The sequence below is a fragment of the Euphorbia lathyris genome, chromosome 6, assembly GCF_963576675.1.
Source record: "Euphorbia lathyris chromosome 6, ddEupLath1.1, whole genome shotgun sequence".
NCBI classification, from domain to species: domain Eukaryota; kingdom Viridiplantae; phylum Streptophyta; class Magnoliopsida; order Malpighiales; family Euphorbiaceae; genus Euphorbia; species Euphorbia lathyris.
In genome coordinates, this window is record NC_088915.1 from 50,581,965 (window position 1) to 50,597,115 (window position 15,151).

At 33.8% G+C, this 15,151-nt stretch overlaps 1 protein-coding gene and 1 non-coding gene across 2 annotated transcripts; one reads left to right on the forward strand and one right to left on the reverse strand.

The window, feature by feature from the left end:
• Positions 1-361: 361 nt before the first annotated feature.
• Positions 362-435, reverse strand: TRNAM-CAU (transfer RNA methionine (anticodon CAU)). Its single transcript has one exon. It is a non-coding gene; the product is annotated as a tRNA-Met (tRNA).
• A 12,553-nt stretch (positions 436-12,988) lies between these two features.
• LOC136234183 (uncharacterized) lies at positions 12,989-13,490 on the forward strand. The gene has a single exon (XM_066023971.1). It carries the CDS (start codon positions 13,141-13,143, stop codon positions 13,348-13,350), a length of 210 nt encoding a protein of 69 aa, XP_065880043.1. The 5' UTR covers positions 12,989-13,140; the 3' UTR covers positions 13,351-13,490.
• The last annotated feature ends 1,661 nt before the right edge of the window (positions 13,491-15,151 follow it).

Here is a 15,151-nt window from a genome sequence, read left to right on the forward strand (position 1 = left end):
CCCGCCCAATCCCATTCCAATGCCTAGCCCAAAAGCATGGAATCACCATCATTTTCCATATAACCCGATAGTAACACCAAGGATCCCAATCCAAGTATTTCCTCTCTCCTGGCAAAGAAAGGAGGGGAGAACCCCGGTATCTATCTACTGGTCACCCAAATGAAAGCTCCTGCCCTCAAATGCTTCCCAACGAGAGAAGCTAAGAGAGCGCCGTTAAGGCTGGTTGTCCAATCAACGTAAATGGGAGTCAGTGACCTAATGGAGGTACTGAGCCCAAAGCTGGATCTAATGTCTTCTGTTCCAGGATCAAATGAATTACTAGTTAACGGGGACAACTCGGATTTTTTTTGTAAAAAAAATGTTGCGGAGACGGGATTTGAACCCATGACTTCAAGGTTATGAGCCTTGCGAGCTACCAAACTGCTCTACCCCGCGTGATGGCGCGAAGAACTCGGAACTAATCTAGTGGACAAACAAGGCTTGAATGTGCCCCCTACCATATCTGTACAAATAGAATAGCGCATTTATACAGAATGGTAAAGGGACCCCTCGAGGATCGATGATCATAAAAATGACTAGAAAAATGGAGGAAAATTTTTAATCGTCGACGGATGCTCCTATTACACTCGTAGTCTCTGAAGGATGAGAACCAACTATGTAGCATCTACATCGAGAATTTAAGTATTGTATACGTCATTAGACCGATCTTTTGTAGGAGCTACCCGTAATAACGAACTTGCAAAATGAATCTCTTTATCATAAAGAGATTCGTTGTTCCTGACCCTGCTTCACCTTAATTGTTATTTGAACAAGTCAAAGTTATGTCTTGGTCCGAGTGGGGATAGCATTTCTCTTCTGCATGTCCATGGAGTTTTGAAAAATCCAAGCATCTCAGAGATAGCCTACCCTTAATTTGCCTTTCCCTTTCTAGCTTCAACTCCTTGAAAGACGGGTGCCAAGAAGATAGGATCCAATAGACACGAAGACAGACTTTCCTGCTTTCCGAATAGACAGGAATTAAGGAGTCAAAAACCAACTCTGCTAGGCCAGGGAAAAGGAGTTGCCCACTTTCCGAAGTAACGAGTAGTCGAAGTCAAGTAAGGTGAGTTCCCTCGGTTCGGTAAAGAATCTTCTTCCCTTGTCTCAGAAGCATCCCAGCTCCTCGTAATCTATCCGCGGATAAGAGATTGAGTGATTCAGATGGGAGATGTCTCCTACGTTACCTTTGCCTGTTCAGCTGGTTGAAGGTAGATCAGGGTAGGTTGGAAGGGCAGAGCTTTCCATAAGTTTTTCTATCTAAAATAATAGACTTAACGTTTATAAAATAATACGAATTTAAATTTAACGCTTACAAAATATATCCAATTTAAACTAAACGTTACAATTAAATTAATCATATTATATTCTTTTCCAATTAACTTTATATGTTTTTTTTATTTAGTTATATTTTCTTATTTATTACAATTAATTAGTTTTTTACCCATTAAAACCTTATATTTGTTTTTCATCAACCATTCCATAACTCCTAAATTTCATGGCTCATGTAATATATGCAAACTAAAAGTAATTGAATATCCACAATATTTCAAACACTGATATGTATCAAAATATTGTGGATATTCAATTACTTTTAGTTTGCATATATTACATGAACAATAAAATTTAGTAGTCATGAAATCATTTTTGAAAAACAAATATAAGATTTTAATGGGTAAAAATACTAATTAATTGTATTATAATAAATAAGAATATAGAACTAAATAAAAAGATAACATGTAAAGTTAATAGGGAAAGAATATAATATAATTAATTTAATTATGACGTTTAGCTTAAATTGTATATATTTTGTAAAACGTTAAGCTTAAATTCGTATTATTTTGTAAACGTTAAGCCTATATTGGTGCTATTTTGTACGTGAGGCCTAAATTGATGCTATATTGTAAATGTTACGCCTAAATTAATATTATGTTGTAAACGTTAAACCTATATTGGTACTATTTTGAACATTAAGTCTAAATTAGTACTTCCCTAAAAACCTTAGACCTATTTTAGTACTTTATCCCTAATTTAACAGTTTAGTTGCTCTGTTTTAAAAAAACTTCAATGTTTTATATACGTAGATTTTGAATGAAATATATCTTTTAATTTCCATATGCGATAAAAAGAAAACACATTATTAGATTCATCATCTTTTAGATTTTTAAATATATTAAATTCCTGATCATTTATTTTAGTCTAATTAAATTCTTAATGCCTAAATTAATAAGTTATAAATATCTAATTCTATTAAAAATACGTTTGAAATTATTAAAAAAAATATTTTGTTTGCAGTTTGAATTAAGGTTTTTACAGTTTTCTTATAGTTAAATTACACATCTAAAACTGCTCTAAAATAATGAAAAATACAATTTTTTTGATCATCAAAAGCTTAATGAGACAAAAAATAAATAATCATGGACTTAATACATTTAAAAGATCAAAAAGCTTAATGAACCAAAAATTGAAAGATCAGCAATCTAATAATGTTTTTTTTTACTAAAAAAAACATATCATATTACTTTATTATTTTCTATTTACATATCTATTCTATTCTGAATATAATCAGTTAAAAAAATTTTAAAAAATTAAATCGAATGATCAAAAGATTAACAATAAAAAATAAATTATTTAGCCATGGGTTGATTTTTGAATAAATTACACTTATGATTGTTGAATTTTGCATTACTTTAATTAAAGATTAACAACGTGTTAAATAATAAAAAATTACTAATAAATTATTTAGCCATGGGTTGATTTTTGAATAAATTACACTTATGATTGTTGAATTTTGCATTACTCTAATTACAGATTATACGCTTTAAAATATGACATTATGGTTTATGAACTTTGAACTTTACTAATATAATGTTTCATCTTATCGTTGACCAAGTCAAAATGACCGATGTTGATTTCGAAATAGAAAAATGAAAGAATTAAATTGGTTTGGAATGACATTTCTCATAAAACCGCAATTTTTTATTCTTCAAATCACCATTTTTATATTTTCTCTCCCTAAATAACTACTTTTACTTTTTTTTAAGGTAAAGATTGTATTAAGAATCAGCGAGTAAAGCATTACAAAAGAAGCAGGTGGGACAAAAAAAACCATTCACCCCTGCAGTAATTTTCATCTCTATTATTAGAGACATTAGAGACAGTTCTAGCCAAAACATAAGTTGAACCGTTTCTCGATCTCTTCACAAAACGAATAGAATTAATAACAAGTTTGCTAGGCATGTAAATAGAGTAAACTATATACCTGATGTACAACTTTTACCACATTTCACAATTTGGTGTACAACTTTCATTTTTTCATACAAAACTCCACAAACTTATAGTGACCTCCCGCTAAAGTGTACAACATATAAAAATGACTGGTCAACGCTGTTACCCACATGGTCAACGTGGCATCTCATCAATTTTATCTCTTTAAAAATTAAATGGGGCCCCACATATTATTAAATTACTTTTATACCCTAATTAATAAATAAAAATTCTCTAATTCTCTCATATTTTTTCATATTTTCTCTCTCTAAATTTATTTATTTTAATTCATTCTCTCTCGTAAACTTTATTCTCTCCAATTACTCTAAAATCTCTCTTTCTCTCATGCTCGTCATCTTTTCAAGTTCAAATAAAAATTCAGGAGAGATATGCAGAATACACACATCATACAATGTGTTGCAACCCTATGTGTATCCTACATATTTCCTCAACTAGTTATGAAAAGAATGTGTTCATACATGAGTTGATTAGCACAAACAAAATAAAAATTTATCTCAATAGAAATACAAAATTCAGTGGAAAAGAATTTACTTTGACCTAGTGATCTTGAGCTTTAATTTATTTTTTCACGTTTCGCATAGTGTTATCTTCTGTTATCTTCGTTTTCTTAAGCAGAACCTGAAAAGATGATGAGCATGAGAGAGAGAGATTTGAGAGAGAGAAAAAGAGAGAGAGCAACTAGAGAGAACAATTAAAAAAAATAAATTTTAGAGAGAAAAAATAAGACAGAGAATTGGGGAATTTTTTTTATATTGAAGGTATAAAAGTAAATTAATAATATATGGGGCCACATTTAATTTTTAAGGAGTGAAAATTAATGAGGTGTTACATTGATGAAGTGGTTAACAAGATTGATCGATCATTTTTACCTGTTGTACATTTTAGTGAGATGTCACATAAGAGTGTGGAGTTTTGTGTGCAAAAATGAAAGTTATATACCAAAGAGTGAAATATGGTAAATGTTGTATATCATGTATATAATTTACCCCATATAAATATAATCGATGACTATGACATGAAAATGTGATAAATCCTCTAGTGTGTGAGCTATGGACTAAATAACAATCTGAGAATCTGACTCTATTTGAACATTGTTTCAAAATTTATCATTGATCAAACTCAATGCTTCCGTGATAGACAATGCTTCTACCAGAACAACATCAATGTCCCTTCAATTAAACCATTGGTAGCAGCTACAAATTCACCGAAAGAGCCCTTAAGGGCACGCCCGAACCCAGCTATACATATCCCTTCGAAAATCGCGGTGTCGATGTTGATTTTTAAGCAATAGGGAGCCAGTGGAGACTAATGAAGATCCAATGCCTCAACATGAGAAAGATGAGGCTTTACAAGAAATTTGAGCAGCTTTCTAATTAGTAAGAAAATGAACAGTATTATGAAGTAAGATAGAAGCTGTAGAAATTTTTTAGTTCCATATAATATCATTCCTATTAACCCAAACAATCCAACAAATCATAGCAGCACATTCAATCATAGAACGAGGCTTGGAGGAGATAAATACCTAAAAGTTGATAAAATTAGAGAATTGGAAACTAATGTCACTGATGGGAGAGAGGTGACAAATCCCTCGAGCTATACCACGACAAACAAGAGCATGAAAGGTATCCTCAATACTATTCGAATAAATTGGACAAACATCTGAGATCGGAACCCGATGATACTTCAAATTTTCCATTGATGGGAGGCAGCCGGCTAGAGACCTCCATAACAAATTCTTGACCTTTGAAGGAACATGAAGATTCTAAATTGAGTTGCAAACTGATTGCAATTGACCATTGTAAACATCAATTTCAGACATAAAGCTTTCGTAACCACTCTTAACAGTGTAAGCACCCTTTCTATCCCTGGACCAGTACCAAGAATCATCCAGTAATCTTAGATTGAGAGGATTTTTTCGGATAAGCAACTAATCCCCCGGCGTAAAAATTTCAACAATTAGATTCATATCCCAAAAAACCCTACCAACTTCGAATAAATTTGCAACATTTTCGAGCTCCAAATCATCCAGCCTAGTACTTTCCACACACAGATTGTGATCATTAGGGAGCCATAGTTCACTCCAAATGTTGATATATTTTCCATCCCCCACCATATGATGAGCACTCGACTAACAAAGGTTGGGGCAGTAAGTAAGCTTCACCAAATATAACTAGGATTATCACCAATTTCTACCTCCAAGAAAGTGTTATCTAGGTAATAGCAAACCTTATACACACGAGCAACTAAATAATATGGATTAGAAATTAATCTTAACCTTGTTTACTAAAACAGAAATATTAAAATGATGGAGTTTTCTAAAGCCCATCCCTCCAAACTTCTTAGGGATACAAAGCCTATCCCACGATTGCCAATAAAGTCTACACTTTCCACTCCCAGCGGAACCCCACCATAAACAATTCACCATTTTCTCTATATCAAAACACAACATCTCAAGTAAAAGAAACAAGCTCATGTGTAAGACGACAATGCCTGAATAAGCGATTTGAGCATTACTTCTTTGTCAGCTCGAGATAAGTACCTAGTTTTCCAACTTTACAGACAAGACCGAACCATCCCTTTAATGTAACAGAAACAATCAGTTTTATTCCTCCTAATTATTGAAGGTAGGCCTAGATATTTATCAGGTAAAGCAACTGTGGTATTGCCTAAAGTAGAGGTATCCAAATTGCTGATATAAGTTGGACAATGATTACTAAATGGGGTAGAGGATTTGTCAAAATTGATCTTCTGACATGGCGACCTTTCATAAATCAGCAAGCAGTGCTTAATAGCAGAAGCCTCAAAGTGAGAAGCTCTAAAGAAGAAGTAACTTTCATCTGCAAAGAATAGATTTGAAATTGAAGGGGCATGCCTCACAAACACTACAACCATGAATGATACCCCTTTCTTCCAAATTGGAAAGAGCTAATGAGAGGCCTCCAGCATAAATAATAAACAGATAAGGCAAAATTGGATCTCCCTAGCGCAGACCATATTGAGGAACAATAGGGCCGACAGAATGACAACCACTAATCACATTGTACCTGTTGGCTTTACACACACATACAACATAATCAGAACCCACATATCATAGAAACCTAATTTAAGCATCATTTTCTTAAGAAAATCCTATTCAATTCTACCATAAGCTTTCAACATATCAAGTTTTAAAGAATCAATACTAGTTTTTCTCTTGGACTTTTGGTGCAAATAGTGATTTACCTTAAAGACCAACATGACATTGTCGGAAATCAACATACCTGGGATGAAAGCACTTTGAGATGGAGAAATAAATAGATGCGGGATGTTCTTCAATCTGTTTGCTAAAACTTTCAAGATAATTTTATATATCACATTAATGAATGCAGTTCAACGCATATCAGAAACAAAATTCAGGTTTTTATTTTTTTGGAATGAGAAATAAATTGGTTTCATGGATATTCTCGGGCAAAGAACCTGAATTCAACCACTTTAGGCAAGAGTAGAAACATGTGATCCTACCACATCCAAATAGTTATGGTAGAAACCAAGATTAAAACCGTCAGGTTTATGGCTCTTGTTAAGGTGCATAGAGAAGACAAGAGTCTTAATCTCCTCAGTAGTAAAAACACAGGTAAGATCATTATTGATTCCAGAATTCGATTTAGGATTCACATTTTCAAGAAATTCAGCAACATCACATCCATCAAAAGTAAATAAATCCTGAAAATAATTTTGATTTAGTAGTACCTAAACTTGTATACCAATCACACCAACCTCCTGAATCGTTTTTGAGCTGCTCGATATTATTTTTCCTCTCCCTGTTAGTTGCTGATGTATGTAAGGAATGAGAGTTATAGTCACCTCCTTGGAGCCATAACTTCGTAGGCCGTTGACTTTATTACATATCTTATTGCAACATAAGCAAATCTAGGTAACTTCTCGCCTCCAAAATCAATTGATGAGAAACTTGATCTGTTCGCCTTTTAAGCCGACATATGTCTTCTTTAGTACTTAAAATTTTGATTTAAATTGATTAGGAAGTTCCTCTCCCCAATCGAAAATCACTTCCCCACACTTATTTTGCCATTCAACAATGTAATTGTTATCACAATACCACCAAGCATCAATCACCTTATATTGACACCCTTCTTCACTGAGCCAAGAGTTCTCAAATTGAAATCATCTTTTCCAAGCAAAACCGAGAGAATTAATTGAAAGAAAAAAGCAGAGTGACCCGAGCAATGAGCATCCTCATTAATAACTTTAGCCATATTAAATAGGTTCAACCAAGACGATGAAGCTAAAGCACGGTCAAGCTTTTCTTCTACACAATTTGTGGAGCCACGACTTTTCTCCCAGGTAAAACAGTGTCCATGTATAGCAATTTTAAAAATCCCACAAGAAGTCACATTATTAGAGAAGCCAGCAACAAGAGCTAGGAGGGTGAATTCATCCGTCCTTTTTTTCTGAATGTAAGAGCATATCGTTGAAATCTCTATAATAACCCAATGAGCAGAAGAACCTCCATACAAATGTTTAATCATATCCCACGATTTAGTATGATGGGACCTCTCAGGGAAACCATAGGAACTGGTCAATCAATACTCCAATAAACCTTGAATAGTAACTTTAATATCAATAAAATTTCTACAGAAGCCAAGAAGACTAGTAGAGCTATTATTCTTCCATAAGAAAGCTAAACCACCACCATAGTTAACAGAGTGAACAAAAAAAGTCAGAATAAGACAATATGTGTTTTATTAATTCAACCTTATGTCTACTACATTTCACCTCCATAAGAAAAATAATTTTCGTTCTAAATTTAAACACAAAAGCAGACAACATACAAATTTTGCGGATTGCCAATACCCCGGTAATTGATGAGAAACTGATATGTCCGCTTTTCCAGTTCTAGGATTAGTTTTCTGCAATCTTCTTTCATATGCCCCTCACTTTTGTGGAAGTGACAATACTTCCCATTGCTTTCGACCCTTCTTGAGCTTCGGAGGATATTCGATTCACATCTTATTATCCTCTACCCAAAAGAGCATCTCCTTCTGTGGAGCGTTAAAGGATAGCTGTGGTTTATCCTTTTGCTCCCGACGATTGTTAGTGCTTCAGCCCCCTCCTATCTTTGTCTCGGGAGGGCTTGTCAACTCTAGAGGTTGAATCATTTATTAGTAATGGGTTCAACTGTGCTTGTCCCACCATGTGTAGCTTTGGGCCATCTTCATAAGATCCTATAAGTCTTTTGGCCTTGTTGTGATGATGCTTTACTGAAGGGATCTACTTTGGAAATTACTTGTCATAATGTCAATGGCTCTTCCAACCTAAATTCCTTAATTTGAATGGCCAACGCTTGGAATTTTTTGATGAACTAGGCCAATGTCTCTTCTTCAGCCTGGATGGTACGATTGAGATCTTGCATCGTTTTCCCTTCAGGTATTCGTGTGATGAAATGATATATGAATGACTCGGCCATCTAATTGAAATTGTAGATCGATTCGGGCAGGAGTTGCTCGTACTAGAAGGCTATAGATTCCTTTAGGATTGTAAGGAAGAGACGACACAACACTGCATCTGTGGCGGTGGTTGCCTCCATAATCCTTTAAAAATTCTTTACATTCGTAACTGGATCTCATGTTCCTCCATACTGGCCAAAAGTTGGGATTTGGAAACCCCGAGGCATTGGTTGTTGTTGAATCTAAGGTGTTAATGTATCTGACAAGCCCACATATCCATCTCGTGAGTTTTTTTCTTTAGTGCATCCTTTCTAAAGAGTTCCAATACATTATCCTTGCTAAGTGGTGTGGCTTCATTTGGTTTTGGCTTATCTATCTCTGGACGGTTGTGCCGGTTGCTTGAGGGCTTAGAAGGGGTATGATTTCTGCTACAAGCCCGGGATGGATCCTTCTCCTTTGGTTTTTCATGTCGGTGGGGAGGACTCCTTGACCGAGAATATCTCCTTATAAGTGATACACTGCGGGAATGTGCCTTTGGGGTTTTAGTGGACTCCTGACTGGATTCTGCTGCCTGAACGGGCCTATTTTGGAGATCCTCTTTTTCCCTTTTTAGTTGCTTTTGGAGAACGACCATCTCTCGCTCGTGGGTTGCTTCAATATCATCCATATTCTTCTGCATGGCAACCATATTCTGGCTAAATATCCGGGATATGTCTTCCACTAGCAGTTGGTATTGAGGATCCAATTGGGGCTGCTGTTGAACTTCTTGCTTGCTATTTCAATTGATTTTTTTTATTGAATTCAATTGGATGTATTGAGGATCCATGACTAAATATTCTGAACGATCGTGGAGGATACGAAGTCCACGTTCACCGCACCAATGATAGCCAGTTACCTGATATTGCTTACGTGCCAAAAACACTGGATCAATCCGACGTCGTATTGAACCTGTAAAACATGACGTAAGTCAGACGTGGCTGGAGTCCGACGAACCCGCTCCGATGTCTAAGTCAGTTTATGGTTGGATTAGATTGAAGGGAATGAACTAGTTGAGAGGTAGTAGTTAACGTACCGAACCTTGTGATCATACCTATCTATTTATAGTGTTTGATTAGATTAAGGTTGCTACCTCTTTAAGAATCCTTATAGAGTTTAGAATTCCTAATCCTTTAAGGAGTCTGGATCCTGGGAGGAATCCTTTATCTTGTAGAACTTCAGAAGATTTTCTTGTGATTGGGGGGCTAAAACCTCATTTGCTGAATTTGGGCCTTGTTAGATGTCTGTGTGCTGTTCATCGTTGAACTTAGGCCACAGTCGTTTAGACTTGGACCGCTAGTTCCACACGTGGCATTTTAACTCCAAGGAAAGTGGAAATGACGTTATCCATCTGATGTCATTTTGCATGATATAATTATTGATTAGATTATTTGAGTGGTTTGGAATCCTTTGGATTCTTCAAATAGATCGGATCTTATTAGTAAGTTGTGTCATGTCCGTTTGCATATAGTGTTTAACTTGTGCCATGTCCTGTTTTTCGTGCCAAGAACATATCATATTTGGGTTTAAGTTTTTGACACAAATATATTTTCATGCCATATTCATATCTGAATTTTTTTTTGAAACCAATATCTGATTTTTTTTGTAGTAGTCCGAAAATTTGACACGATAAGTTTACAGAAATCGATAGATCTCTAATCTATCTAATAGGTCATATATAAAACTAAAACTCAAATATATTCTATTATGAAATGGTAAAATACATCAACGACTCTTAAATTTTATATAATAGCATACAAATATTCGAACTTTACCAAAGTTCATATAAAGCAAATTTATTTAATATTAACAAAATAATAACAATTTTGATTTTATTTAATTGTTATATTCATATAAGTTATCATTAAATTTTTTTTTTTTGAAAAATCATTAATTACCTATTTTAAAATGATAATTTCGTTAGTATTTTTAGCAAATTAATTTTTATTGAACTTCATGGAGCGTTTGTTATTCTATTGGGATAGAAATAAGGATAAAGATTGAGATATGGATAAATGGTTGGGATAAGGATAAAAATATGATAATCGAGAATTATTATTCAATGTTTGGTACGTGAGATATGGATAAAATAATTCATTTTACTATTTTAACCTTATTTAAACTACATAACATTAATTTGAGGGATAAGATGAAATTTTCCATCATATTAAAATTGCAGGAGTTTATTCCACTTCCTTATACCACTCCCCTCTTGGGTATAAGATTTGAGGAATAAGACTCGTATCCCTCTCTTATCTTCCTAGCCTATCTCGAAAACAAATATGAGATAACTCATCTCAGTTTTTTTATTCATATCCCGTGTCTTTATCCCTTCTAACAAACACCCAATTAATGTTAATAGTAAAGAGCCATAATTTTTCTTAAAAACAAAGTAGAGCCATAATTACCATATTACCATGTATTAAGTGAGATCAATTAATCCCATTAAAATATAATATGCTTACAAAAAATAAATAAATATTCCTCTAAAAATAAATAAATATAAATTAATATCTATAACATTATATAGTATTTTAATTCTATTTTTATAAATTTTAGAGTAAATTCCCAAAAAAAAAACACTGTGGTTTCACTTATTGACAAAAAAAAATGATCTGTACCTTTTCTTTTGACAAAATGGAGATTGTGTTTAATACCGTTAACCAAAATGCGGAAAAAACAGCTAACCCCGTCAAGTGGGCTGACGTGGCAGAGGGTATTTTTGTCCAAATTGTTTTTCTTGGATAAATTCCAAAAAAAAAACCCATGTGGTTTCACTTATTGACACTGTTCGAAACGAAGGCCGCCATGACCGCCTAGATGCTCAAAATCGAGAATTCACTCCGATTTTTTTACAATTAGTCCCTTTAGACGTTTTATTGATTCCTAGGCGATTTTAAGCTGCTTGGGCTCCGCCTAGGCCGCTCGGCACCGCCTAAACAACAATGAACAAAGCATTTTTAATTGTGATTTTTTTTGCTTTATTATAATTCACTTTTAAGTTGTTTCAATGATATTGTTGTTTAAATGTTGATATTTGCACAATTTTAAAGATATATGTTACAAATATATATGTTTTCTATATTAAATAATTTTATATTGTTATTTTTAGATAGTATAATACATATTTTAATTGTATTTATATAATAATTTGTTGATTAATAAATGAAAAATACAAAAATACAAATCCGATTAATCTCCGACTAATCCCCGATTAATCTTTGAGGGTCCTGTCCGCCCGACTAGCGCTTAGCGTTTTTTACAACCTTGCTTATTGACAAAAAAGGATCTGTGCTTTTTCTTTTGACAAAATGGAGATTGTGTTTAAGACCGTTAACCAAAACACGGAAAAACAGCTAACTCCGTCAACTGGGCTGACATGACAGAGGATATTTTTGTCCATTTTTTTCTTTCATATAAAAGGTCCCCCTTCAACTTGAACCTGAGTCTGGATACTTTGCACATCCTCTGAACCTTCTTCCGATGTTCTTCTTCGTCCATGTCGTTCGTATTGGAATTCTGAAGCCGCAAAAACATTTAACTTCATGCCCTTGATCCACGGAGTGCTTGGAGTTATATGAATTAGAGCTCGAACTCATGATCTTGGTTTGTAATGCAGTAGAATGAATGATTTTAAGGATTTGAGTTCTAGGGTTTTCCAATCTATGAAGAAATTGAGGAAAAACCCCAAATTGAATTGATGATTGATTTTTGATGGGAAGGGATGCCTTTTATATGAAAGAAAAAAATGGATAAAAATACCCTCTGCCATGTTAGCCCAATTGACGGGGTTAGTTATTTTTCTGCATTTTAGTTAACGGTCTTAAACATAATCTCAATTTTGTCAAAAGAAAAAGCACAGATCTTTTTTTTTCAATAAGTGAAACTACATGAGTTTTTTTTTGGAATTTATCCAAGAAAAAAATAGGACAAAAATACCCTCTGCCACATCAACCCAATTAACGGAGTTAGCTATTTTTCCGCGTTTTGATTAACGATCTTAAACACAATCTCCAATTTATCAAAAGATAAAGTACAAATTTGTTTTTTTTATCAATAAGTGAAACCACTTTGGGTTTTTTTTTAGAATTTACCCTAAATTTTATAATATTTTTTTATCCAGTAATTGAGTGGAACGCTGAAATAGGCGTCGTTTAAAAAGAAATTGGTGGATTCCCGTGCACCGACTCTAGACAGTAGAAGCGCAAAAATCTGGGTCCCTGTCTGTCAATCCTTACCTTACCAAGAAGCGTCATCTTGACGCCTTGAGCATCTCTTTTTATCACCATTTCCCATTCCTTTTTCCATTACTGTTTCTTTCTTTCCCTAACCTAAAATGGCAGACTGGGGCCCTGTGTTAATCGGTGTGGTTCTATTTATACTGCTAACGCCGGGACTCCTTTTCCAAATACCGGGAAACAACCGGACTTTTGAGTTCGGAAGTATGAAGACGAATGGGAAGGCTATAGCTATTCATACTCTGATTTTCTTCACTCTTTACGCTATTCTCATCTTAGCCGTTCATGTTCACATCTATACTGGCTGATTTCGAATTCCGGTTAGTTGAAGATCAAGATCTGTGAGTCCTTTCTTTTTCAATTAGAGATGTAATTATTTTAATGTTTGGATGCTAAAATACGTACATCTTTCATTATCTGGAATTAAGAGCTGGCTTTGGATTTGACAGATTTGTTGTGGTTTGTGTTGCCTGCTTTTTCTGTCCATTACCCACTTGGAAATGGATGCATTTTGAGGTTAATTGTGCTAATGATAAAAAGGGTTTGGGTTTAGCCAAGTTAATAACAAACAATCATACTATCATGGCATGAATTAACTAACACTTTGTTTAAACAAATGTGGTTGGTGTGAGCTCCTTGTGAGAGGTCAGAGGTACGAACCTTGCCTCCATATGAATTTACTACTTTGGTGACCTTCACGATGTAAAGGGTCCTGAGATTAGTTTGAATGTGCTACTGGGTTAAAGGCAATGTTATCAGGCTCGGACCGGTCCCATTGGTTCAACCGGTAACTGGTGAAGAGTCTAGTCCGACCTGTGCCGGTCTGTTTATAAATGGTTTTTTTCTAATTAAATATAATTTTAGTAAAAGTAGACCGGTTCAATGGGTCTTATTTCGGTGTGACATTCGTGTCGTCCACGTCGTGGTACACTGTTAACCCGATGGTATTTCGACTGCGTCTCTGTGTGAGAGAGTGTTTCCTCTAGTGATTATAAAAATTATTTGTTTATAAACCAGTTAAAATTCACATTTCTTTGATAATACTTCATTTTTTCCTATCTTTTTCCAAACTATTCAAATAGTTCGGTTTGAGTATCATTTTTCGTTCAAGGTGCTCTATTGCACAGAAACCCAATTTGGGGCCAATTTTTTTATTTTTTGTATAATTTAAGGTCCCTGATCTCTTACTTTGTGGTTCATTAAGCCATTTGTTTTTTGTTTAGATTTATTGAACTTTTATCTATTATTTTTGGTCACATTAAACCCTTGATGACTTAAAAGAAATACATTAAGCTCTTTATCTTTTATTTAGATACATTCTAAATTTGTATTTTTTCACTGTTTGAAACTAGTTTTGATTGTGAAAAAACCTTAATTCAAACTATAAAAAAAAAATATATTTTTTATAATTTCAAATACAGATGAAATTAACGTCGCTAATGAAGATTGGTCTGAGTGGTAAAACTTGAATCTCAGCTTGTCAAGGCGTAATAAACCAAAAACTGAAAGATAAGGGGCCTAACTATGTTTTTTTGCTTTTTATTAACTTCGTATTTGATTATTCAGCCCACCAAATAAATTGGATGTGATGAGGTATTAGACCTTTCAATTATGCCTTTTAAAGTAAAAAAAAAAAATGAAAATTCTAAGTGTTTCATACGGGGCTACCAAAATGTTTAAGACGGTTCTGGGTATAGAATACATGAACATATTTTAAGTTATTTTAAATTCTATTTATCTGTTATAGACAAAAAATAGCAAATCAAAAGTTGTTTATAATTTGTTTTGGACATATATAATTTATAAAAATAATTTTAGATTAATTATACATATTTAATATATATATATAATTATTTTTTATGTATGATGTCATTTGGTCCGATTAATTCAAGCTATCTGATCCTATCAAGTGACCTATGATCCAATCATAAATCCGGTTTGAAGTTCGGTCCAGTTCTGATAACATTGGTTATAAGTATACCTAGAACGAAAGCTAATACTATGTTTGGATGCAGTCCAGTTCTGCTAACATTAGTTATAAGTATATCTAGAACGAAAGCTAATACTTTGTTTGGATGCACAGTTATTAACTTAATATAAGTTAAATAA